The 26,830-nt window shown below is 37.7% G+C and overlaps 4 protein-coding genes across 8 annotated transcripts; 1 reads left to right on the forward strand and 3 right to left on the reverse strand.

The window, feature by feature from the left end:
- Positions 1 to 583: 583 nt before the first annotated feature.
- On the reverse strand, positions 584 to 5,248 carry LOC114528457 (protein FAM111A-like). 3 transcript variants are annotated; one of them, XM_028550097.1, is made up of 4 exons: positions 4,872 to 5,248; positions 3,212 to 3,402; positions 2,501 to 2,661; positions 584 to 1,769 (listed from the first exon to the last, which is right to left on the reverse strand). In XM_028550097.1, the coding sequence occupies exons 3-4, from the start codon at positions 2,636 to 2,638 to the stop codon at positions 600 to 602; spliced, it is 1,308 nt and encodes a 435-aa protein (XP_028405898.1). In that variant the 5' UTR covers positions 2,639 to 2,661; positions 3,212 to 3,402; positions 4,872 to 5,248; the 3' UTR covers positions 584 to 599. The 3 variants fall into 3 exon arrangements, with proteins under 3 accessions (XP_028405898.1, XP_028405897.1, XP_028405899.1); XM_028550096.1 differs by lacking the exon at positions 4,872 to 5,248 and having other exon boundaries at positions 3,212 to 3,447; XM_028550098.1 differs by lacking the exons at positions 3,212 to 3,402; positions 4,872 to 5,248 and having other exon boundaries at positions 2,501 to 3,085.
- Positions 5,249 to 11,315: 6,067 nt separating this feature from the next.
- LOC114528633 lies at positions 11,316 to 15,704 on the reverse strand. Of its 3 annotated transcripts, none has more exons than XM_028550301.1 (7): positions 15,515 to 15,704; positions 14,370 to 14,549; positions 13,895 to 13,927; positions 13,692 to 13,739; positions 13,359 to 13,409; positions 13,195 to 13,245; positions 11,316 to 12,464 (listed from the first exon to the last, which is right to left on the reverse strand). In XM_028550301.1, exons 1-7 carry the CDS (start codon positions 15,620 to 15,622, stop codon positions 11,331 to 11,333), a joined length of 1,605 nt encoding a protein of 534 aa, XP_028406102.1. In that variant the 5' UTR covers positions 15,623 to 15,704; the 3' UTR covers positions 11,316 to 11,330. The 3 variants fall into 3 exon arrangements, with proteins under 3 accessions (XP_028406102.1, XP_028406104.1, XP_028406103.1); XM_028550303.1 differs by lacking the exon at positions 15,515 to 15,704 and adding an exon at positions 14,642 to 14,816; XM_028550302.1 differs by lacking the exon at positions 13,692 to 13,739.
- Positions 15,705 to 17,461: 1,757 nt separating this feature from the next.
- On the reverse strand, positions 17,462 to 19,245 carry LOC114528373 (protein FAM111A-like). Its single transcript, XM_028549991.1, has one exon. It carries the CDS (start codon positions 19,243 to 19,245, stop codon positions 17,551 to 17,553), a length of 1,695 nt encoding a protein of 564 aa, XP_028405792.1. The 3' UTR covers positions 17,462 to 17,550.
- A 2,501-nt stretch (positions 19,246 to 21,746) lies between these two features.
- LOC114528640 (F-box only protein 9-like) lies at positions 21,747 to 26,800 on the forward strand. Its single transcript, XM_028550313.1, has 14 exons — positions 21,747 to 21,900; positions 22,681 to 22,863; positions 23,276 to 23,333; positions 23,439 to 23,525; positions 23,648 to 23,732; positions 23,838 to 23,919; positions 24,124 to 24,225; positions 24,320 to 24,381; positions 24,600 to 24,688; positions 25,326 to 25,439; positions 25,608 to 25,723; positions 26,163 to 26,252; positions 26,330 to 26,409; positions 26,527 to 26,800. Exons 1-14 carry the CDS (start codon positions 21,895 to 21,897, stop codon positions 26,651 to 26,653), a joined length of 1,281 nt encoding a protein of 426 aa, XP_028406114.1. The 5' UTR covers positions 21,747 to 21,894; the 3' UTR covers positions 26,654 to 26,800.
- Positions 26,801 to 26,830: the final 30 nt, after the last annotated feature.

Genomic DNA, 26,830 nt, shown 5'->3' on the forward strand with positions numbered 1-26,830 from the left:
CTATTGTAACAAGAATGTGTAATTATTATAGATCCATAGAGACGGTAATAAAAGATATTTAAAATGTTTATATACACTGTTCATTTCTACTTATAAGGCATAAGCTATAGTCTCAACCGATACGATATTTATTAAACATACAATCGTTTTATATTACTGTAATTGTCACCCGCCAAAGGCGTGAGGTCACTTAAACTATTCACAAAATTTACGTGAGCTACAATTATCTAAAGTTACACATGCAAACATCATGTTTTGCAAAATCAAAATACAAAATCATTGGCCATATAATTCATTAAATCAATAGTATTTTACCAATCTGGTATATGACTAAAAATAATTTCAATATATTTCGCCTCAGTTTTCTCTCTAATGAGTGTAACAGGAATTTTACTGCTCAATAAGAATGTTATTTCTTAATCAATGGAAAGATTTATGGTGAAACATTGAGAATCAATGTACAATCAAATGCCGTCATGGAAACGTTTTGAGAATATTGAGATCTCGGCCACTCAATACTAGAATACTAGAAAATGGTTATTATCGCATGATTCGCTTCGGTGCAAAAGAAATTGAGAAATTGACATCCTTTTCTGCTTTTAGAAATCGAAAATTTTCGGAAACAACTGATTTGCTTTTACTTGACCTATTTGCTTTGCCACATCTTCATAAATAGCGCTTATCGGGAGTCCAAACTCCATCAGGCTATCTCTCTTTGGACCTTTTTTGTATTTGTAGCCGCCTGTGTGCATAGCTATGATATGACCATCGTCATTGAACACAGGAGAGCCACTGGAACCATCGTAAAAGCTCGTATGATACGCCAATTCACGGTAATGATTGTCCGTCAGTATTCCGTCGCCGTAATCGTGGACACACGAAACAAACGGACCGATTTTATTTCGGCATCTTGATGGGTTAGACTGGCAGCACTTTGCAGCTTCTCTTGCGCGTTCACAAAGAGACTCGTTACGATTTTCCTTTGGTACGATCGTACAAACTTCGAAGCGTTTATCCAGCCCGTCAGGATGGCCTACCAGAATAACATGGCCTTTTGGCGGAATTCTCGACCTTGTTTGCAAAAGCAATGGTTTAGGACTAGCCTCACTAGGTTCAATATTACTTGGCTTTATTGTAATTAATTGTCGTGGAGCAAGCCTCAAAAACCGGATAGTATAGTCCAAGTCTTTGCCAGTACAGATAGGGTACCTTCTGTTATCAATTACCCTTTGCCCGTGCGAAAACTTTAGACTTCTTGGGTGTTCATAGGAAAAATCGACGTAAACGGTTTCGTATGTTTCTCCGCCAGTTTTCCCGCTCTTTATTTGATCGATATCAGAAAAGACATGCTTGCAAGTTATGATGACATTCTCGTCCAAAAGCCAGCAGGTTGCATTGTAATCTCCACACAAAAGATAGCCCACAGATTTGCAGGACTGCATCATGGAGCTGAGAATCCGTGACGGCATTGCAGAGGGATCTTTTCCAAATGTCCCTGGTATACCCTGGCCTTTATTTCTTCCACTACGTCTACGAAGCGATGCAACAGTTGCCAATTTATCCGGCGCCAATTTATCCGGCGCTAATTTGTCCGGTCTGCCATGATTAACCACAGATGCAGTTCCTTGGAATCCTTGCGTTGATTGGGCAACGTTTAAATCGTTTGGGCGGTTTGGCATTGAAGCCATTGAACTGGATTCAGCAAGCGGGAGCTTCTTCCCAGGAGGGGTAGGGCATTGATCATCTGATTCATTTCCTTTGTGGTCGTTCTATTTTGAAAATAAAACAGAGCGCCTAGATCATTTTCTAGGAATTTCATCTAAAAACAACTGTGCTCTGAGAACTCTGATTAACTATATCACACTGAGACTTTACACTGCAACCACATCAAAAAACTATTTTCTCAAATGTGACAAAGTCAGAGATGCCGCAAATCAACCAAATATTTGCAGCTAAGTAAAGGACACAATCTTCACTTTGTCTAATGTCAACTAGCTATTAGCCAGAAGTTAAATATAGTAGTAGATTTTGACTTGGTACAGTGTGACATTTTACAAATTAAATTTTATGATATAGCTTGTTAAATACCTTGAACAGCAAACAGATTCTTTCACAAAATGTTTATTAAATTAAAGATTCAGTGTAAGAGAAAAAAAAATGCTATTTAAGGTACAATGTATTATTTCATTTAGCTACAATTTCTTCATTAATGGTGTTTGAAATATTAATACTAATAAGATATATTGCAAAAAATCCCAAGAAAATAAATCAGAAACAAAATTTTGCATTTGTGGTATGGGAGGGTCATGTCCCCCCCTACTTTTCCTTGGTCAAAACAATTGATTATGTGTTGGGCGTTACATTTGCATTATGTCTTATTCCTTGCCCAGCCATTTTTAAACATGCTCCACTGTTTGCTTGGACTATGGTGCAAGAAACATTAACCAAACCTTTCACTATCAACAGAAGACTTGTATTAGAGTATACTAAAATGGCATACCTTATTTTCTAATTTATGAGCATTTCTCTTTTCTGATGATTTGAAATACTTCTTCAACATTGGCTCTAATTGAGACAGTTTGTGGAAAAAAAGAACGCCCAGTCCCATCCTCAGACCATAAACCAGTGCCTTAAACATTGGCAGCAGAACTGCCAGAGCATCTATCAAAAATGCAGCCTATGAATTACTTAAAATATTAAATGAGTATAAATCTAACATGATCTGTTAGGATGAAAGTTAAGTAACTTTATTTGTGGCTGGAAAATTGGTAAGCATGATCTGATGACCATGACAGAACAGTCTGAACAGATGCATTCTTATATCATATAGAAAGTGTAGTTATATATCAAATATCAATGGTATAGCTATAAAATTAATTAACATTAATAAATTAAAAGTTTGCCTCTGTTTCTGAACTTTTGCTACGTTTTTTTACTTTTCATTTCCTTTAAAAATTGCAAAATAGTAAAACAAATATTGACAGGGTCGTAGCTAGACCGCAAGTATTACATTTACATATCATAGGGGGAATATATATACATCCCAAGCTTTTAGCCGCGGCCCTGATATAATCGTTGAATGACCGTTTACAAATGATGTTTGCTTTTAAGCCTCATAGTCCCTAATTGATACAATGATATTAATTGGTAGATCAGTGATATTTTTAGATGATAGATATATTTGGATGATATGATAGATTTGCTGACTCACCGTCGAAAGTTCCAGTATTTTAATTAACAGTGCTCTTCCGTCACCATAATTCCATTCTGCACTGTGGTCTTGGCCCTTTTTTGCTGAATTTCTACTACATTCTGAACGTTGTTTACTTGCCATTATGGCGATCAGTAATGCGTAAGTGCTTTACTTTATCGACCATGTAACGTAGGTATAAATTTCCAAGACTAGATGCAAACAACGAAGACTTGATATAGTTGGGGCTGTTTACATGAGCCTATCAGCCTGGTTACCCGAGATTCAACGAAGCGTGAGAGGACTTTGAGGTATTGAAATAAGTCTTTATGACACCAAACAAGCGCATGCTATTGTTGTGATGATTAAAGGACTGCCAGGATCATGTTATCTGCTCATTTCAATACCTCAAAATCATCTCACGCGTCGTTGAATCTCGGGTAACCGGGCGCATGTAACAGCCCCTTAATTCGTAGTCCTTGACGCACGCAACCGGAAAAAACTGGTTAGACCGGATAACACTGAGAAAATACAGCCCAGTTGTACTTCAGCATACCGGTAAGGCGGATGAGTGTAATAACAATGGGTGGGCCACTTGATTGACCATAGGAATCCCAATCGTGTGTTCAGACCGTCTAATATTGACCATAACTAAATCAGTTACAATTCATTTAACCACGGCGATTAAGAAGAGTATTGAATCTCTGCTTATTTCCACATTTATTACCCATTTTATTTTAAGAGGTCCTAAGTTGCAAACAGTGAAACAATTGCCATCGAAATCTGCAGGACTTTTTTAAAATACTGATTGATTCAGAAAGACGGACGCTAATAAATATTACTTGTAAAAGATTTTATTTTCAGCTGAACTACACATTACTATAATCTAGCTTTAAAAATCTATACCATTTCCAGGTAGCTAAAATTTAAATCATACGGTTCAAAATGCAAAACATAGCCGTTTACATATAGCTGTCATATAATATGTACTATCATGTAAACTACATTACCAAAATCTTTAATAATCATAATAACAATTTCATGCCGATTAACACCACTCGATTTAATTTTTTTTATTTTAGGCTATGCGATATATATCACCATGATTAGAATTGCTCTAATACGCTGGTACCGGTACAAAATCATATAACAATGCAAAACGTTATTATTGTCGAATATGTATACGTGATTGCTCACAGAACGCGAAAAACATGGGGACGAGGATGCTATATATATTGGATTGTAATATTTTGTTAAAATTTTCTGTGGTTCTCGAAAATCTCAGTGCTAGTCAATTTCTTTTGGCAGAACTGCACAACTGGCAAAATAACTGATTGCACTGGCACTCAATTCGGCTTTAAAAAAGATAATGGCCGAAATTAGCGTTAGTTATCGTTCTAGTCTAAACAAAATTCACAGGCGAGAACCGGCCTGTTGCTAGAAAAAAAAAGGTAAAAGTATCCTTTCCGCCCTTTCCCCTTGCAACATGTAAAGTTTCCTTTTACGGTTGCAAAAGCGTAAGTAAAAAAAGTCAGTGCTCAGAACACCATATACCATCTAACAAATCTTCATTGGTGAAGTCCATAGCTTCGTCAAAGCAGGATGGAAAATTTTCTTTGACGAAGTCATCGCACCCACATGCTTTTAAATGATTTATGATGGCTTCGAAGGTAATACCAACCTCCACGACACTCGTGGTTTCCAGGCGAAATCCTCTTGTGTGAAGTGCAACAATGTTCGCACTCATATCGAAAACCGGGGCTCCACTCGATCCTTCAAACATCGAACCAACATCGTATGTCATAACTGATTTATCACCATAAAGTTTTTTGATATTTTGATTGTAGAGGTGGACGCATATGCATTCTCTCGCACCAGTCGTCAATGTGCATGAATTTGGATTCTCGGCGCACGCGCCTTCTTTTTCTGCTAGACGTCGCTCAAGCTCCAAAGATCTTCTGCTTTCGTGAAGGGGAATGATAGGACACAATTCCTCCTGCTTCTCCTTACCATTTGGATGAGCAACGATGCAGGTATTGCCAAATTCTGGCACTTGGCAACGAACATATGGCCCTAAAGGTTTCCGCCTCGTTGACTCAACAGCATCTTGAAGATAAAGGAATGCGTAATCAAACTCTTTCGAAAACTTGTTCTCCGAATATGAAAGTGGCATCAATTTGACACCGGCTCCCTTTTTACCATGCTCTTCGTAGTCAAAGTATACGAGAACATCCTTGCGGTCCTTGTTGACACATTGCACAACGTGCCAATTTGTAACAATCATACATTTGCTTATCAAAAAGCATGTGCCATCGACAACACCACCACATTTAATGTATCCAATAGAATCATATAGAGGGTATAAAGCTTTCGAAAATGAAGTAGGGCGCGCTGTGATATAATTGTTGGCAAACTGTATCTCAGCAATCTTCGTTATGCCTTTTTTGTATCTACTGCCTGCTCTGTCCTCTGGGCCAATTAATGACGACCAGGCACGTGCCCGCAAACAGCCATCCATCTCATTGAGTATTTCCTGCGCAGTTAATTCATAGGCTTCTTTAGAAAAGTCATATACGACCCGCTTTTCTACAAGTTTCTCAGCCAGCTTATCAAAGTTGATACTTTTTCGAATTATTGGGGTCGAGTCGGGATGCTCCGCTGTTGAGGTCGCCGGAGAATTATTAGGATTTACTGTAGTGGGATTGCAGGTACTACGCGTTTGGGTCAATTTTTTCTTGTTTACTTCAAAAACGTATTCTGTTTTGAGATGACAAGATCGCTCGTTTATTGATATACTGTCCCCTGTTCTCTTTTCACGAAGAGTGAAATGATCCACATCTTTGAACCTAGAATCACTTTCGAGGGCATCATAAAGAGTTTGCTCTTCTTTCGCGACGACACAAATGTCGTTGTATTTAAAATCATGATACGGGATTTTTGTTATTATTGCTTTGCCTTTCCGATCACGAATGGAAATGAAAAAGGGATAGCCGAGAGGTTTAGAATACGGCTTAGTATCCTGCAACTTCTCTATATATTCACAGACAATTTTTTTCACATCCTGCATTTCTATTTCTTTATCGGGTCCAATAAGCCCACATGGAAGGGTAAAAGGATTCACGCACTTTTTCCCGTGGTGACCACGTATTTCCGTCCAGATGAGTGTTTTCGCAACATTCATCTTCGGATACTTTTGTTTAAGAACACTCGCTAGGAAATCATATGCATTCGCAGTTACTTTTTCACCAGTGGAGCCTCCTCTTACCACGCGTAGTACAAGTTTTTCGTCTCCATTGAGGCATTTTGGTCGCGGACTGCTGTAGCCTGAATCGTTTAAATTTGCCTACAGAAGTTATATAATATAATTGCTTTATCTAAGGAGAGTTTAATGAGGTTACATTACAGTACAAATGCAGCACGGTATCGCATCCCAGTCCCCTATTTCCGAGCTTTGGCGTGTGACATTAAATTTATCACACTGTGATATCAGATTTATCTTACGCGACGTCTCGCGAGGACTACACGCACCCACGGAAAAAATGGCGGGAATAGTGTTGTTGTTAGCTTGTTGTTGTTCGTTTAAAATCAAGAAATTAGCAATTTTGACGAGAAAATTAACCGTATTCTCGACAAAAGACAAACAGAAAACCGCCTTTACGCCTTCGTGTACCTTTACTGATTTCAGGGGTCATCCTAAGGAAAATTTAGAACTGCCCATTTCATCGCTGCCTCAAAATGCAACATGTGTTGTAGGCACAAGCCCACTGGGCGTGTGTGGAATTTACCATTCCGCCGAAAATATTTGAAATTTGAGATCTCTTAAATGGCATTTTAAGCATTCTGAGAACCCTTTTTGGGAGAAAATTAGGTTTCCAAAAAAAATTTTAATGGCACATTTTGTGATATCAGAATTAAGCTGGGAAGTTACTAAAGTCACCTAGCCCTTCATGGATATTTCCTTTCTAGAAAACTATCTATTTCAAAATCCATGAAAAAAACAAAAACAAAAACTGCAATGACAAATATAGGTCAATAAACGAAGGTCTCAGAATGAGGAATTTGTTTGTCAAAAGTTACATGAAGTATTAAGTAATAGAAACAAAGTTAACAAACAAGCTAGCTATAAAATATTTTGAATAGAATAGTGTAAAAGAAAAGAATATTTTGAACTTTGGAACAGGATAAATTACTTGAAACCGTGAGACTTTAATTAATAATGTTTATTTGTTTTGTAGATATCGCCTAATAGATATCGCCTTTTTAGACCCTTTCATGTTTGGGAATTCAATATTCTCTTTCCAAAAGTTAATTTTTAGAACTGCCCATTTTAGGATTTAGAACTACCCATTCTTCAATTGGAACTGAAAAATGGGAGGCCTTAGGATGACCCCTGACTGATTTAAAGAAATACTCTTCCGAACCTTTGTACTGTATGTTTGGCTATTCTACAGCCTACAAATACAAGCACACAATATTTTTCCGTATAGACTATAATAGTATATCATTTATAGACCCTTCGCTCGAGGGATTCGGCAAAACATTTTTCTCAATAATGATAGAAGCTCTCGTAAAATATCATAAAATAATAAATGATAATATTATATCTCAACTTTAAATCATCCAATCAGAAAGCTCGATTTGTACCACGTGATCAGTAAATTAATCATGGAGTTCCATCGAATTTTTTCACATTATGCTATAAAAGTCGACTTCGAATACCCCGCTGCAGGGGTTCGAGTTTGCGTGTACCACGCGTGGATGCCTCGCACACGACTCGAGGTTGTCAACAATTTCAAAATGGATGCAAAAGAAGCCATTTCACCCAGCTTTTGCGCTGCCTACACGTTGTTTCGATATAACATATAATTTATAGACCTTCCACTCGGGGAATTCGACGAAATATTACCCCCTCGGGAAGATATATCCCTCGGGCGAAGCCCTCGGGATATATCTTCCCTTGGGGGTAATATTTCGTCGAATTCCCCTCGCTCCAGGTCTATAAATGATAAGTATTACACTATTCAGTATTGACTATTTAACAATTAGACAACGAGTCCGAGTTGTCTATGAGCGAATAGTCAACGAAGGCGAAGCCTGAGTTGACTATCCGCTCATAGGCAACGAAGGCGAGTTGTCTAATTGTTTTAGTATACACCCTGTACATAGATATATTAATTTCGAGGAAATAATCGATACACCGCAAAATTACACCGAAAAATAATTTAATTAATGTAATTTTATACGGTCGCGCGAGCGAATTTTTCCCAAACGTGCACTATCACGAATAGACGATGGTTGAGTAGCCAATCAGAATGTAGGATTTGTAATAGACGATAGTCGGGTGTATACTAAACTGTATTAGTCTGTATGTCTAATAATTCGTACCATAATCTTAATATTATGACAAGTATTCCTACCATAGTCTTGTGAAATCACTTCAGTAAAACACAGAATCCTTCTTTAGCGATATATTTGCGGGAAACGCTGGACTATATAATAAAATATGTAAATGCTATTTAACTTTCACTATGTAAATTGTCATTAATATTTCATTATTATGTCGTCATCATTGTCGTGACATTGATGATTGATCAGATGAAATCATACAATTTTTAGGATAAATTCCCAGATATTTTTACAACCTTCGATGACGGTTAGCTGAACGAACCTTTCATGTATACATGAGCAATAACAATGCAATAAAAGGTATTAAAATAGGGAAATTTTAGTATGAATTACGAAAAACTCTTACCTTTTAGTTTTGAGAGCGGCAAATAACGATGTGTAATTTCGCGCTTTTTTCGCTCTGGCGTCTGATTGGTCATTCCCGTTCCCTGAGCGCATTGCGAGCTTCAGAAACGAGATTGCCGATTCGAGTGTGGAAACACTTGAAATTATTTGTTATTGTTTTGAAATCGACAAGAATATGGTCCCGTTTGCAAAAGTGAACAAAATTTATCCACTTTTTTACGCAGGCAAGAGTATCTTGAGCCATATTAACTACGGCATCACGAGATCACTATAAGATGGAGGTAGGAACGGATTCATCTTATATCAAATGCCTGCCAAAAGTTTTACATGGAGAATCTTTTCGCCTATGTGACCATGTCATAATTATGTAAACATTGTAAACATTGCAAAGTGTTTGAATATTTTTGCTCAAAACAATCGCAAAACACTTTCTTTGAACAACTATTTCACATATTTTAATGTAGTTTATATGTTTAAGTATCCGAACCTTATGTCAATATCTCTATTATATTTTGTATTGGGGCTGTTTAGGTTTGCCTTTTACCTAAGATTAGACTGATCACAAGACTGATTAATCACTGGATAGGCAGGAATTTACATTGGTTGCACTTGCATTCACTCATATTTTGCTTCACTGCTATTAAGTAGAACGATATAGTGGCATTGATCTAGGGTGCTTGTGGAAAGTCCCCATACCAAAGTTGTAGAGTAATGCCCCACCAAGGTTGCAGGGAGAAAGTGTTTAAAAAAAAGTCCCAAATTGTGCTTTGGTGTAGCTAGTATCTATAATTAGGGGGGGTATTCATATTAGCAGACTGTAAAGACAATTAATTTCAAAAGGATTGGTCACACAAAACATGAATATATGAATACACCCCCCCCCCCCCAATTATCAATGATGTATATGCCACTGCTCAGCTTCTCTATGTTCCAGTCTGGGTACACTACAAATTAATGATTACTACATATATCTTTAAGCACAGTACAGTACCTAGGCCTACCCTCATCAGTGCCCCAGAATATGAATGATCCCGTGTTCTGTCTTCAATTATGCTCATATCAAAACAAGGATAACCTCCAGGAAGAGTTGTCATCATTTCGTCGACAATGGCTTGAGAAATTGCAACAACGCAGCAGATCAAACTCACCTCAAATACCAGAAGAACCAAGCCCAACTGATAACCATTCTGCAACTCAAAACCAATGTCTAAAACCAGCAAACACAGATGAGAGCATTAAAAATAGGGTGCGTATCAGCATTTCTGTTCTTGGTGCCAATTATCCAAGAATTTCCTCACCTGTAGACAGCCAAAACGTTTCAAACTATTATTTGGACCTCTGTGACACATCAGCTATCATCTCAAGGAACTCTGGCTCAAACATCTCCGTAGATTATTACGAAATAAAAATGTGGTTTCCTAGAAATACCTTGAGCAATTTCTAATACATTTGTCCTCACTTAGACAATCCAAATTATCCAGTACATCAATCTTACTCTGTTCCACACTTTCCCGTTAAATTGACTTGCAGTTATACAAATATAGTTTGAAGGAAGTCATGAAAAATTGCAACAAAAGTGAAACTTAATCATGTCAATTTTCCAAGAAGTTCTGCCAAAATCAGTAATTCATCAACATCGCTTTGCCGGAAAATGCATCAGTTTTTATCTTATAACACTTAGGCTAAATATCTCTTTTTAACTGGCGTTGCACTGGAGCTGAAAGGAATTAAGAATGCCTGAAGGTTAGCTGAACATGTTCCTTTCTATTGTGACGGTGCTACTCAGAGTTTAATACCAAAATACTGGACTGTAACAGCAAAAAAGCTTGTGTCATTATTATAGATCTGTAGAGACGGTAATTAAAAATATTTAAAATATTTATACGCGGTTTATTTGTACTTTATAATATAATTATCAACTCCCAAAGGCGTGCATGAAGTCAAACTATTCAATATATTTACGTGAAGTACTACAGTGAAAAGTTACACAAAATCATGGCCATACGATTCATGGTAAAATATGGCTAAAAATATTTCAACGTATTGCTTAGTTTATCAGATCTGTTTCCCAAACTATTCATTTCTATTATTCCATATTACAGAATACTATAGAATATATTTTATTTTTACTGATCAATGAGAAAGTTTTTTTTTATGTAATCAATGGAAAGATTTAATGTAAAACCCTGAAAATCAAGCTCTTGTTCGCAATGTTCGAGTGGAAATACCGCTTAGGAAACGTTATGAGAAGATTAAAATCTCCCAGCCAATGAGTTTGAGTACGAGTTAGCATTTAAGTTACAGGCGTAAAAACCAGATTAACCTTTTGAAGGTAATATACTATAAAGAATACTAGAGAATGGTGCAAAATAAATGAATTGACTGCTTTTTAATAGAAATTGAAAATGCTCGGAAACAACCACGTTGCATTTTCTTGACCTAGTTGCGCTACCACATCTTCATAAATAGTTCTTATCGGGAGTCCAAACTCCATCAGGCTTTCTTTCTTTGAACCTTTTTTGTATTTGTAGCCGCCTGTGTGCATAGCTATGATATGACCATCGTCATTTAACACAGGAGAGCCACTGGAACCTTCATAAAAACTCGTATGATACGCCAATTCTCGGTAATGGTTGTCCGTCAGTATTCCGTCACTGTAATCGTGGACGCATGAAACAAACGGACCGATTTTATATCGGCATCTTGATGGGTCAGATTGACAACACTTTACAGCTTCTCCTACGCGTTCACAAATAGACTCGTTACGATTTTCCTTCGGTACGATCGTACAAACTTCGAAGCGTTTATCCAGCCCGTCAGGATGGCCTACCAAAATAACCTGGCCTTTTGGCGGAATTCTCGACCTTGTTTGCAAACGCAGTGGTGTAGGTTGTTTTATCTTTGTAGAGGATTCTTGTGGGATGGGCTTCAAATGGTGGATAATATAGTCCAGACCGTCGGCTTTGCCAAAGCAGACAGGACTTCTTCCTAGATCAATTTCCCTTCGCTTCAATTGCAACTCCCCAGGCCATTCGTATTCGAAGTTCACGTAGATGTTTTCATATAAAGTTGAGTTAGTTTTCCCATTCCTGAATTCGTCTATTTCGAGGAATACGTGTTTGCAAGTTATGATAATATTTTCGGCTAACAACCAGCAGGTAGCTTTATAGTTCCCACACACAAGATACCCAACCGCTTTGCTGGCATTCTTTATATTGTTGAGAATCCGTGTTGGCATTGCAGAGGGATCTTTTCCAAACGTTTCCGGGGTATTCTGACAACGAATGCGGTCACCTTCATTTTCTCCAACACCAAATTCAGCAACAAGTGATGCAATAGTTGCTAATTTATTCGGGTTAACATCATTTACCGCGGACGCGGTTAATTGGCGGGCACCATCTAAATCATCTGGCATTAAACTGGACTCGACAAGCGGGACTTTCGTTCCAGGGGGGGGAAGTTTACTGGGAAGGTAAGAGCACTGATCATCTGAATGATCTGATTCGTCTCCTGGGTGGTCATTCTAGTTTGAAAATGAAATAGAGCACCTGGATTATTTTTCAGGGCTTTCATCCAAAAACATTCACGCTCTGAGAATTTTGTTGTCACAAAACTGTATGAAGCAAAAACTAAGCTGAATACAACTGAAGGTAAAAGCAAGGGCGTAGGAAGCATCCAAAGGTTGGGGGGGCACCAACTTCTAGGGGCACTTTTGGTTAAAAAAATGGCGGTTAAAATGGTTAATAAAAATATATATATATATATATAGGGACGGTTTGATTCAGGGACCGCCGACCGCAGAGCATTTTTCGTATTTCTTGGGGTTCGTACTGCTAGGGGGTTCCGGGGGCATGCTCCCCCGATAAAATTTTGAGATATAGGCCTCTGAAATGGCCGCAAATCCCTCTCAATTTTAAGGATTATTGGGAAATAGTAGATATTTTTTTGTTTCTTTTCGCTTCCAAAAAGGCTTTTTTTTTCACAAAAAGGGCACTTTTGGTCCCTTGAAAAATCTTGGGGGGCACGTGCCCCCAGTGCCCCCCCTTCCTATGCCACTGGGTAAAAGCAAGATCTTTCTAGAGTGCACAGGTTGATCGATCAAGTATGGATCCATTTAGTGAAAAATATAAAGTTCGAAGGATATCTATATTATTGTATGTCAACAGAATCTACATTTTAACAGACCATTTAATATTAACATTTTTGTTTTAACATTCTGAGGTGCGATACAAGACAATCGATGATGAATTTACCTTTCGAGTGGACTGTGGAGTATTTTCATCTGTGCTGAATGAAAATTTTACCTGCAATTTAAAATATTATGAATTCCAAGGTGTGAAAAATTGCCTATATATTTAAAGTTGAAAAAAGAAGGTAAGTATATCAGGTTTTTTAAATAGCATGTCCTTTTACACACCTTGTTTTCCTGTAGAAGGCAAATGTGTTCTTTGAGATTAAAAGTGTGTACCTGAAATAATGAGTGAACAGGATTGTTCAATACAATAATGAATTAAATGTAAACCAGACATATTAAAGTGTGGGGTAAATGCCTTTTCTTGCTTTGTTAATCCGGACCTAAATTTCTATGCATGTGTCTGTACTATCAACGTCCAAACAGAACATTTTTTGCTAAACTGTGAAGTATATACTTGTAGCTTTTGATTTCTAAACTGTGTCAGTGTTGAGAAGCGTTAATTTTTAAATGCTAGGATTTAAACAAAATGGAATAATTAAGTAATTTCTCACATACATAGCTAAGGAACAGATTAGTACATTGTGTCTCCATTACTGCTAACGCCTAAAAAAAAATATGGTCTCTGATCAAGCAAAAATCAAGTAAACGACCCACTTCCTGTGTCTAATGTCAACTATTAGCCAGAGCAGAAAGTAGATTTTGAGATTTGCAAGTTGTATGGCTTCTTGCTAAAGTATATGATATAGCTTATTAAAAACCTTGATTCGCAAACAGAAGCACTCCCAACATGTCTAGAAAATAAAAGATTCAGTTTGAGGAGAGAAAGCAAAACTTTCTATTTAAGGACTAAGAAGATACAATGTATTTCTTTTAGGTACAAATTCTTCATGAATTCTTCATACTTTTAATGGTGCTTAACTAATAAGGTCACTAACTCATAAGATACATTCCATGGTCCAAATATACATTGCAAAAAATATCAAAAAGGAAAATGAATGGAAACATGATGCTCTTATTGAAAGTAAAAAATATACATTTGATGCACTTCAAAGGTGTATCAATCTGGCAAGGGTCAGAGGGCCAGGCCTCCTTTCCTTGGACAAAATAGTTCTGCATTGGGAGTGACAATGGCATAATTGGAATTAGGTTATAGTACTAAACCACACAAAACTATATCAACAGAAAACTTGCACCTTATTACGGTTTACTAAAATGGCATGCATGTAATCTTACCTTTCTCTTTAGTTTAGAAGCATCTGTATTTTCTGATGATTCAGCAAGACTCTCCTGTCTCTCCACCAGTGCAAATAATAGTAATAGTTTGTTCAAAATAAGAAGGTACACTGCTATCCTCAGACCAATAATCAGTATCTGATTCATTAGAAGCAGTAGAGCAATTACCATTAATGCAACCTATGAATTAAATGAGTTTAAATCTAACTTGATATGTTAATGTTCTTCTTGCCATATTTGTTTCGAAACCTATGTTAAAAGAAAATACGCACAGCTTTGTTATTTTTCTTGAGATTGATGAAAATCATCATCCATATTATGGACGGTTTTCGGACAGTTCGTCCAGTGACGGGCAATTTATACGCTCAAATTATCGTGATTTGACGCTCAGGTAAGCAGAATTTTGATATTAACTATTGAAATTTAATGTAGAATAAATATAACAATTTATTTTAAACAATTGTTAAAGTTAACGTTACTTTTCTGGCATTTGGTCTATGGCACTTCAAATTTTAGAGTGCACAGCAGTCATATCTAGTTCTTCTATATAGTTCACTCGTACTCGTCGTACTCGATATACAAAAATGGCATGAAGATTCAAAATCTCACTACATCGTAAATATGCGGAAAGAGTCGCACCTTTTTACCTCAAACAAAAAGGAGGTTTTTTAACTCATTTTCATATAAAAATTGTAATACTATGAAATTAGTTTTTGAAGTATCCATACAAATTTGTCTCGCGGTAAACTACCCGATTTTGAAAGAAAAATTATTGACCTACCTTCGCTAAAAATGCATAACTCCGAGGAAAGCAAATAAAAAAACACGTCAAAGCGCAAAAACATTCGCAACATATCATAAAATGATCGGAACATATTGTTTGAATTTCTCTTTTTGTTTAAGAAAAGAAAATTTAGCAATGAAACTCAGCTGTCCGAATACTGGTACTGTCCGAAAACTGGGCGACATACTGTACTTTGTTGCGCGGTTGGTAAACATGATATATTTACGACAGAAACCAATACTATTTAGCATGCATGTTAAATACTTACATGGTGTACCTACAAGCTAATTTACTTAAAATAAAATTAGTACGATGTATTATGATTTATGTCTCAAATGATACATATTTTTTACTGACTGACCACCGAAACTTTAAGTGCATCATTTAATGTTCGCCTTCCGCCAGTATCATCAAGTGTTACACGACGGTCTTTTTCCTCTCTTGAACATCGTTGGCTCATTGACATCATGACGATCAATATTGCTTTAAATGCTTTACTTTATCAACCACTTCATGCAAGTAGAAATTTCGAAGAGCAGCTAGGGAGACAAGCGTCGCAGTTTTTGAACCGGAAAAAAGTGGTTTGATTCGGTCATAAATTTCGCGTGACACCGGCTAGGAACCATGTGGTGTGACACCGCGGAACTGGTATAGACTTAGCCGCAATTCTCAATACTTAGACTTCGAACTTGGTGAGAAAAAAGATTTATAAATATTAAAAAATATGTCTTGCACAAAAGATTTGAACCTTGCACACGGTAAAAACGAATCGTCCGAATTAATAACCTTGTGTGGCCTCAAAATGGCCATTTCACAGCGGGGTCACGGATGTGTATGATGAGCTGTCAAAAGATTGCAGAATGCGTATTCAGAAGAAAAATTGAACTTTTTTAAGATATTCACTGCAAAGGCGGCGAAGACGAAGGAATTGCGAGAAAGGCATAGACCAGGCTCTTAGTGTGGCCAGGGTGGAAGAAAGAATATAAGAAGTAGCTATGGGTACAGTGTGGAATCAGTGGGCTTGAATAACACTGAGAGGTTGTGAGCTTATTACTGTTGATGGAAACCAGGATATCTGAGAATGATACACTAGTCTCACTGATCTCCCATGTGAATTGGAGTGCTGGATGAAATTTATCAACAAATTTGATGAATCTCTCCAGACTCCAACCTGTGCTCCAACTCAGCACGAGAACACGATGCTGTACCGACAGTCATCAATGTACCTTCTCAGGTAATCAGGTAGAGGGCAAGTGTACTGTTCAACAAACAAGTTGGCGTAGTTGGCCCGGGACCCATTTTAGTTCCCATTGCTACACCACTTAATGGTTGGTAATGCTCACCTCATTGTGGGCTATTCTTAGCCCACAATCAGGCGTATCTTTGGCAACGTAATGTATTTGGCAACGTAACGCAATTTGTTTTGTTTTCTATTGGCCCATTTTTATCACGTGTTTTGCCCCCATACAAAACAAGTGTTTTCCACTATCTATTTTCATACTAACTCTCCTGACGAAGGCCCTCAGATCGAAACGTCGAGAAGTGTTTTGTCTATTTTAGGCAGTTGTTATACAACATTTGATGCTAAGTTCTTTGAAGATGCTGCCACGCTGCTCCCTGGTTATATTGGAATGTATGATCAATGGAGTATAAATAATTAACAGCAAATAAATCCAGTTTATCAGTCACGTTAAGAAAACGCCAATATCACATAATCGCATTGAACAGTTTTTGTGGCAATACACCAAGAGTGGTCGCAACCGGATTTTACCAGAAATAACCAATTGTGCAATTCTTCAATTCCTAGCTGGCCAGGGGGCTTCCATAGCTAATTTGCATGACTGTCCTCGTGACTCACAGGGGGAAAGAAATGTAAAAAGAGAAACAAACTTTTTGAAAAGAGCCTAACAACACCGGCAGATCCCTCCCTCCGTGCCTTGTTATTGTCATTTTGAAAGGAATTTCCATCAAATAAGGAGTAACCCAGGGGGCAGGGGTTGTGATCACGTTCAAAGAGTCAGAACTCTGTTTTAAAGACCATTCACATGATCCAATTTTGTCGGACCAATTCGCTTCTGACGTTGATAAAACAGTACTGCATTACCTTTGGCTGACTAACTCTGATTTGCTGTCCATAAACACTACAAGTCAAAAGACATTAGAAATGGCTTACAAACAAGTCATCCGGCAAATGACTTACAAACAAGGCATAAAAGCGGTAAATTTATTCGCTAACGTTTTGTTGTATTGTTCACAACATCTACAGAGCAATTAAACTTATTTACAAGGATGGGTTCTATTCTAAAATTGCACTTATATTACGTAATATACTGTTTGACCACACCTTTTGTGGAAGCCAAAAGTATCACGAAAATCACTGTTGCAATCGCACATCAGTTATTCCGACACTTGCACTTCTGGAAACAGAGTGAAGGCTAAAGTAGGGCCTTCCTGCTGTATTATATCATCATAGATGGCGGCTAAGGTAATGCCAAATTCCATCAGACTATGCTTCTTTTGAGATTGAGAGAATGGATAACCCATGGTATGCATTGCAATAATATGACCATAGGAATTGAAGACAGGCGAACCACTAGCCCCATGAAAAAAGCTGGTGTCGTACGGTATCTGGTCCGAATGATCAGCTGGGTTGAGTTCTTTACCCTGGTACATATGGATACATTCCACAATTTTGTCGGAATATATATTATTGGGATTCAGCATACACTCTTCTGGATTTGATTCACAATCATGCGCCATGATGGCGTCGTTCCTCCGTTCACAAAGTGTCCGGTACCATTTATATCCTGGTATGATCTGACAAATTTCTATTTGTTTAGGTCTTTTTTCTGGGTGGCCCAGAAGTACAACACTACCACTGCTTGGAAGGGGAAGCCGTACCAACAACCCTAGGCTTAGCATATTATTAAGATCAGGAGAATCCTTTAAGAAAAGAATCGCGTAGTCTCGGTTTCCTTGCCCGTATATCCCTTTTCGTTTTTCATCAATTTCAAATTCGATTTTGCTTCTCTGTCCCGGGGAGTCAAAATGGAAGTCTACAAAAATCGTTTTATTTATCTCCTCGTCAGTAGCTTCCATCCTTATTTTAGATATATCCTCAAACACATGTCGAGATGTTATAACAACATTTTTACATAACAGCCAACACGTGGCCCCATAATCACCGCAATGGAGATAGCCAACAGAACCCCTGGCTTGAGATAAGGTATCTGAAATACGTGCAGGAATGGAACAGGAATCTTTTTTCCCAAACTTTTTCACCATTTTATTGATATGAAAATCTGCCTTGCCTTTGGACCCAGGTTCTGCAAACGCTTCGAGAGCATCATTTCTTGCCTCGTTCATCATCGCTCTGGCTATGTCCTCCGTGGTGGGGTCGGATAAATTATCGGGCAACGAAATAGCGCTTTGGTTGCCCCCCCTTGTTTCCGATGCTTCGTCTCCAATAGGTTCATCGGCCAGTTTTCTTTTCGGCGGTGGTTTCTTAGCCAAAAGAACTTTTCCACAATAATTCAATGCTTCATAATGCATTGCAATTTCAGACTGTTTGTCATCGCTCGTAAACAGCTTTAATTCGTCTGCGAAACGACCATCCCTTGAAATAGCGTCCTTCAATTTGTCACCAACGTATGATATGACACACAAGTGTTTGCCTTCATAACTGGTATTCACTACTTTAGTTATTCCGGAGTTAGTGCTGCTGACATAAAACAACTTTTGCTGCTTCACGGAATACCTATTTTCTTCATCTTCTAGGCCATATTCATGATCACTGGCTTCTCCTGTCTTTTTCTTTATCGCACCTTTCTTCTTCCTGGATCTGATTTTTCCTCCTTCTTTCAAGTGGTGGCAAAAAATTTGCGGGGAGATAGCAACCTCCCCAGAAACCACATTATCTTTAACCTCACCAAAGAGTATAATGTCTTCAAAAGGGACTCTTTTCCCTTTGGCATTGGCGACTGCATCCTCCAGGGTGAAAGTAAGTGTGGGTGACTCAATCAGTGTTGGATTTGCGGTTTGTTCAAAATATGAACTTGTCCAAACTTTGGGACTATCATGTGGCTTTTCCATTTTGCCTTAAAAAGAAATTACATGCTTTTGAGAAAAATATATAAAATAGGTCTGCTAAGCGTACATGTATCTGCCCACAATTATGCGATTTGCTATATTTTTTATGTATAAAAGACTTTTTCAGACTAAGTGATAAATTACATGCTAATTTAGTATGTAGACTAATAATATTATTAGTCAATAATAATCTAGTAATGTAGTCTAATAATGCCAATAATATATTTACAAGGTATCAATTTTCAAAGGGGAAAGCAAGGGCAGCGTTATATCTACATAGGCTAAACACTTCTCGACGTTTCGACCTGAGCGCCTTCGTCATGAGAGTTAGTATGAAAATAAATAGGGGAGAACACATGTTTTGTATGGGGGCAAAACACGTGATAAAAATGGGCCAATGGAAAACAAAAAATCAAAACAAATTGGAATATATATTACGTTGCCAAACAAATGCCTGATTGTGGGTTAAGAATAGCCCGCAATAGGGGAAGCCTGATCAGCAACGAAAATATATTACAAACAGTTTTGATGTAAACAAAGAAATGGAGTCATATTTTTATCACGTGTTTGCCCCCATCCAAAACATGTATTCTCCCTATTTATTTTCATACTTAATCTCCTGACGAAGGCCCTCAGGTCGAAACGTCGATGGCAGTTGTAAAAGTTGTTCGAGGACGCTGCTTCCTGGTTATATTGGAACGTACTTACATCTATATATTCAAATTTGCATGTAATTTATGACTTAGTCTGCAGGTGTCTTAAGACGAAACGTCAATATCAAATATTTTTATCACTTTTAAATTATTGAAATTGTCATTTATGGCTTTACTAAAAGCACTATGTTGTATGTATCTAATATAATATTTTTATTACTTTTAAATTTTTGAAATTGTCTTTTATGGCTTTACTAAAGGCACCATGTTGGGCTTTAATATTTATTTACCGAAACGCTTCCCGCCCACATCTCTGGCAACAGTATTGAATGTGTGTCAATGTGTAAATAAATTGCTATAAAAATGACTTATATGTGTATAATAGTCTTTGAATCCAACAAATCAACAGGATTAACTTATGTTATTCTCTAGCAAATTTGGAAGAAATTGGTTTGCCCGGCGAAGTCGAAGAGATCGTTTCGATTTCGTACAAAATTTGCTGTAATTTACACAGCGGAATGTCTCAGAATTCATGATTATAACACTTACTGCAAACACGGAAGATCCTCCAAATTAAAATTGTAACCAAAAATAGCGTTAACTCGAAATATAATATAACGAAGAAAATCGAAAGCGCGATAGATCTATTTCGCGGCGACAATCATCAGGTGAAGCGGAATTTTACTGGTAAAATGACGTAATGCTTATAATACTAGTCGTTGATTGGCTAGAAGTGAAGAGTGAACAAGACGATGGCAATATATCTGACTCTTCCACAGTCATTCACCTGTGCGCGCGCGCTAATTGGCATGCATGGGTTACTTGTGAGGATTCCCCTTCCCCCTCTCTCCCCTTCCCATGCTTCCCGCGCGGCCACAGCTTTCTCACAGCAGCACTGATCTCTATTTTTGCAATTGCAAGCGACTGGGGACGAGGAAGGCAATATATTTGCTAAGCTGATAAAAAATTTGAAAATTATATCTACCCTATGAAACTACCCCTCCCCCCCTAGGGGGTGTTGTGCAGGTGCAAATAAAATGTAAATATCGGATTATAAACAGACAAATATACTTTAACTTTGTCTTAGATCTTTTCCTATTTTAAACCAATACTTTGTTTTTAACACCTGATAGTATATCCCACTATTTATAAAAAGAGAAACATCAAATGACAAACGATAAATGCAATGAAACTTTCACTTCGTCAGTATAATACAAATATAAAATCGCGGTTCACTAATGCGGGTAATTCCCCTCGCAAAACTTTCAAATTAATGTCAATTCTTACCAATTCAGTCTTGTTTACGAACTAAAAGATCCTTTCTTTCGTTTTACGACTATTTCTCTACCTATAAAACGACAAACAACAAAAGACAAGCTATAAAATTTAGCTTTCACTTTGTAATAAGTGCACCAGCTGATCGCATCACTCGGGCGCTCAATTTCAATATTTTTGGCCCGGTTATTTGCAAGAAATTGCTCGTACTTTAGATATTCCTCAACCACTATCTTCTGTGAACGTACTTAAGGGTTATATGGCGCAAAAAATTGGAGTTATAGTCAAAAATTCAAAGTAAACCTACCTTTGCTTCGCTACGATGCTTCGGGAAAGAACAAAATTTCTGCTGTGTAATGATTTTATAATTCGCGCCAATTTTTCGTGGGCGACGACGATTGGCGCTTACAATAATTTATATATAAGGGCATATATTATTGGTTGATTAGAATAATTGAATATAAAGACGTATATGATTGGCGATCGACATAATTCCGGATTCTTACAAACGAGCTGCGCTTCACTTTCGAGAAGTACCAAAGTTATTTTTGGAAAATTTCCGCTTCCACATTTTATATGGAAACACTTGGAATTATTTGTTATTGTTTTGAAATCGACAAGAATATGGCACCGTTTGCAAAAGTGAACAAAATTTATCCATTTTTTTACGCAGGCAAGAATATTTTGAGCTATATTAACTACGGCATCACGAGATCACTATAAGATGGAGGTAGGAACGGATTCATCTTATATCAAATGCCTCCCAAAAGTTTATATGAAAAACACCCGATCTTTCACGTATGTCATATGTAAACATTGCAAAGTATTTGAATATTTTTGCTCAAAACGATCGCGAAAAATTTTCTTTGACAACAACTATTTCACATATTTTCATGTAGTTTATATTTTTAAATACCCGATCGCGAGATTCATTGCATCTACAAGTCATATACGTGTTATCTACGGCTACGCAATTCATTTCCGGGTGGTTAATTATTATTCGTGTTGACATTATAAATGTCTATATTATGTCAATATCTCGATTATGTTTTGTATTGGGGCTGTTTAGGTTTGCCTTTTACCTAAGATTAGACTGATCACAGGACTGATTGATCACTAGATAGGCAGAAATTCACATTGTCAATTTTTTGGTACACTGGTCCATGCTACCAAGCTAGGTTGTTGGTTGCACCCACTTCCAGGGTTTCCACAACTTATTTGCATATGGCTGTCTTCTTAGGGGGATGGCAATGACAAAAGAGAGAAACACAGAACTTTTGAAAAGAATGCATAAAATATTATATCAAAATAGACCCCTCCTTCCCTTGTGGTTGCCAATTGTAAGGAAATTTCCTTGGATTGTGGAAACCCTGCCCACTTCTTCCCTACCCATATTATGCTTCGCTGTTATTGAGTAGAACCATATGGTTGTATCTGGGTATAGTGGTATTGATTGAAAGTACTCTAGTACTCTACCTTCATGTTCTGTCTTTAATTACGCTTATGTCAGAACAAAGATAACCTCCAGGAAGAGTTGTCATCATTTCGTCGACAATGGCACGAGGAATTGCAACAGCGCAGCAGATCAAACTCGCCTCAAATACCAGAAGAACCAAGCCCAACTGATAACCATTCTGCATCTCAAAACCAATGTCTTAAACCAGCAAACACAGATGAGAGCATTGAAAATAGGGTGCGTATCAGCATTTTTGTTCGGGTACCAAATAACCAAGAATTTCCTCACCTGTAAACAGCCAAAATGCTTCAAACCTCTCATTGACTTCTCTGACACATAATTTATCATCTCAAAGAACTCTCTGGCTCAAAATATAATTGTTAAATATTGAAATATAAAGTTTGGTTTCCTAGAAATTCCCTTAACTATAATGAGCCATACATTTGTCCTCATTAACCCAATACAACAATCAACTTCATCCACTCTTTCCATCAAATTGAATTGCGGATAATACAATAGTTTCAAGAAAAAATCATGAAAAAATAACAAAAGTGAAACTCAATCAAGTTCACACATTTCGGGCTGATCGTAATTCATCAACATCGCTTTATCAGAAAACGCATCAAAATTTTTATCTTGCAACATTTAGGCAAAATATCTCTTTTTGACCGGCGTTGCCCTGGAACAGAAAGGAAGAATGCCTGAAGGTTAGCTGAAAGTTTTCGCGTAATATCAATAGAGTAATATTAGTATTATTTGACAAATCATCCACCATGACCTACTAACGCTGTTATATTATTTATTTTTCTTAGCAATTCGATATTATCGTCAGGCTATTCAGTTGCTACCAGACATCGAAAACAGGATTTCTGATTTTAACGAACTTGTTCCAAAAACTGGTGAGATTATCAAAATCAATTTCAAATTGAAGAATTGCTTGAGCCAGCATGATGACGTTAGAGTTGGACGAATGAATCAATGATCGTCAATCTTGAGAATTCATCGGGTTTTTTCCCACTAGAATCACCTCAAGAGATATTTCTCCAGGATATGAACGAAGATGACGAAGATGGGACATTAGCAACTTACAATATGAATATTTACAGGTAAGAAACGCTTCTGGTTTTTGCGTTCTGTGTTTGTGAGCTCTGTGTGGCGGATTCTTTTGGATCAAATTCTTCAGCATAATTTTTTTTCAAATTCAATTATAGGTCAAAGGAACTGGAATGTGTTGTCAAGGAATTTGATAAAATGAGCGTAAAAGGGATTTGTGAACCAGAATTTCCAACAACTGTATGAAATAGGATATCTTTTGTTTCCTTTCAAACTGTAGAAAGCCATTAATAGCAGCCAAAGGCAAAGCTATCGATTGACGTCGACGTTTTAAGACAACTAGAGTAGAGAGTTGTTGTCTGATTTCCCCAGGAAGACCCGTTATTTCCTCGCCATATTTGCAAGATAATTGCTTAAAAATCTCGTTCATTTCTTGTTTTAAAGAAAACTCACATATCTGCATTGCCTGCCGAGCTTTTGATGTACATCTTCAAATGGGTTGTATCTCTACATCTCGACCTAAGATCGCTAGAGAGATTAGGTCAGGTAAGAAATACTTGTTGATCTAATCTCACGACTATAGGAATAAGAAGAACTGTTAACGAAGCATTTTGATCAAAGTCTGGTATTCGTTTGCTAGGTCTGTAGAGGTTTTTACGCATTGGCCAGAGACACGGAGATTTGGCGGTTGGCCTGTCTAAGGTAAAATTGATAACTTGATAATTTAAGGCACGAAAATCTCTCTTAGCTACCAAAGATGTTTTCACCACTGCATCCTAAGGCACCACCATTTCATTCATGTAACAGCACCCTGGCGAGTAATTTGCTAAAGAAGCCACTTATATACTTTGAATGGTATTCGCTGCTGTTTGTTTCTGTGTGAATGAGTATATAATGGGGATTCTCGCATGATATCGTAGGGTATGGGGTGTGAATCTTGGATCGACAGTATCGTGGAATGGATCCTGGAGGGAGATGTATCTGAAACGAGCTCACATTTTGTACAACGGTCAGAATACTATATTATTGTAGTTTGTGGCACGTTACGTTATCACTGCCCTGGCTAGAACCAGTTGTTATAAATAAGGGTTGCATTAGCCTACGCGTAGACTCAACTTAAGTTATAAGTAGAGTCTACGCATCAGCGTTAAAAAGCTTGTTCAATCACGTGGATTTCCCCACAAATGTGGGGAACGCTTGTGATTGGTCAGTTGATAAATATTCAGGATACTGACCAATCACAAGCGTTCCCCACATTTGTGGGGATGCCACGTGATTGAACAAGCTTTTTAACGCTGATGCGTAGACTCTACTTATAACTTAAGTTGAGTCTACGCGTAGGCTAGTTGCATACATGCTCGTCACGACAGGTCCATTACGGCGGCGGTACGCTACCTACTTAACATTTAAGTAGAGTTCAAATCAAGAAGCTGCAAATATGGGTAGGGTCGCAGCTGCTCGCAAGAATGATTTTCATTGGCTGAACTTTACAGTACATTTCTGTTTCAACCAATAGCATAGCTTCGTTCTTTAGAAAGCATAGAAAAGCATTATCCAATTGGACGAAAGCTTCCGAGCACTGCGACATGCCCCGCAAATATCCAACCCTGACTTGCTAAAAACGTGTCATTATGTCTTGTTTCCAGGCGTTTACATCAGTAAGGTCAGTTACACCAGGCCAAGTGAACCAACATTTGAACAACACTACACTCCCTATCAACTGATCATTTACTATCGTTACCTTCGATTTTTCACTGACGGTAAGTGCCAAAAGAGTTAAAGAAACCTGAACTTATTATTCTTTTTCATACTGGATAGGTCTATTGTTCCGCTCTACTGTTCCTTCCAGAGGTCCAGTAATGGAAAGCCGTATATATTCAAAATTTTACTTCTGACAAGTTGTGAGTCACATTTATGTTTATGTTCAGGATCAGTGCTGTTTCTCACGAGCCCAGATGAACCTCATCTTTCTATTCCACGACTCTCGTTGAAGAACGAGAACAACAGCATATGGCGTGGCAACTGCAGACTGGTTGGAGATAAAGTAAGAAAGGATGAAATAGAAAATAAGACAAGCCTCTCATTTAGTTAGGCTTGAACATCCAGAACCTGTGTGGTTCCATAGAGATCTCCTCTTTTATCTTATGCATGCGAGGATCTCTCATGAGATCGTCAAATATTTGTCGTGTTGGAAGAGTTGGCTACATCACCAGCATTTCTTGTGGGTAGTGTCGCAGCTCCTCGCAAGAAAGATTTTCATTGGCTGAACTTTACAATACATTTCTGTTTCAACCAATAGCATAGCTTCGTTCTTTAGAAAGCATAGAAAAGCATTATCCAATTGGACGAAAGCTTCCGAGCACTGCGACATCTCCCTTTCTTGTGTCTGACTTCATCCCAAATCCTGGCAATCCCCTTATATCCACAAAGCCCTCTGAGATCTCTCGCCTGGCTTATGTACTACAAATGCTCCATCATCTTAGGTTTTGCTGGTGATTCAGCGAACGGGTTATCCATCGCGTAGAAGAGGCAGAAGACCAGCACAGTCGGGCAGTGAAAGAGTATTTCACATGGTAAACGACACATCTTGTTTCTTAATGCTTTACTGAACTCTAACCTAACTCATATAGATCATTTTTGTTGCTTAAAGGAGCTTCAGCTGGAGAACACGAAGAAAAAACGAAATAACAAACTAACCTGGGTGCAGTACACCTGTCAAACATTTTCCAGGTGATGACCACAGATATCCATAACCCATCTATTATAACCACTGTGGTACCTGAAAATTCCTACCCCTCACGGTAAAACCTAAACTAAAAACCTAACTTTGGATCTTCTTTTCTCAAGGGGTACCGAAACTACGACGGTTTCTCAATTTGATCTCAACAACGAACAGTTTTGTCCATTTTATTTCTCCCGTGTTAGAAGTTATGAGACGTCTTTGTCCGCCCCTTTGGGATTGGAGGGGCCTTGAAGTGTGTTCACGTGGACAATGATCACGTGTTATGTGAACATATATCACATGTCTAATATGTAAATAGATATGACAAGTTTTCATTGTCACGTGAACAGTTTGCTTTGTCACGTGAAAATTTGTTTTTCTTTCAACAGTGAAACTCTTCACAGGATTTTTAATATTTTCAGTTGATCT

Source organism: Dendronephthya gigantea, unplaced genomic scaffold, assembly GCF_004324835.1.
Source record: "Dendronephthya gigantea isolate DGI-Jeju-01 unplaced genomic scaffold, DenGig_1.0 000050F, whole genome shotgun sequence".
Lineage (NCBI taxonomy): Eukaryota > Metazoa > Cnidaria > Anthozoa > Malacalcyonacea > Nephtheidae > Dendronephthya > Dendronephthya gigantea.

Bases quoted from the DNA above. Each gene is read 5' to 3' on its own strand.
- LOC114528457 (XM_028550097.1), bottom strand. From the start codon at position 2,638: ATGTTTAAGGCACTGGTTTATGGTCTGAGGATGGGACTGGGCGTTCTT. The intron at 1,770-2,500 runs GTATGCCATTTT...TTTTCAAAATAG, and splicing joins CTCATAAATTAGAAAATAAG to AACGACCACAAAGGAAATGA.
- LOC114528373 (XM_028549991.1), bottom strand. From the start codon at position 19,245: ATGGAAAAGCCACATGATAGTCCCAAAGTTTGGACAAGTTCATATTTT.
- LOC114528633 (XM_028550301.1), bottom strand. From the start codon at position 15,622: ATGATGTCAATGAGCCAACGATGTTCAAGAGAGGAAAAAGACCGTCGT. The intron at 13,928-14,369 runs GTAAGATTACAT...TTTATTTTCTAG, and splicing joins CTTCTAAACTAAAGAGAAAG to ACATGTTGGGAGTGCTTCTG. The intron at 13,246-13,358 runs GTGTGTAAAAGG...TTTAAATTGCAG, and splicing joins GCCTTCTACAGGAAAACAAG to GTAAAATTTTCATTCAGCAC.
- LOC114528640 (XM_028550313.1), top strand. The intron at 23,334-23,438 runs GTTAGCTGAAAG...TATTTTTCTTAG, and splicing joins GAAAGGAAGAATGCCTGAAG to CAATTCGATATTATCGTCAG. The intron at 23,526-23,647 runs GTGAGATTATCA...TTTTCCCACTAG, and splicing joins CGAACTTGTTCCAAAAACTG to AATCACCTCAAGAGATATTT.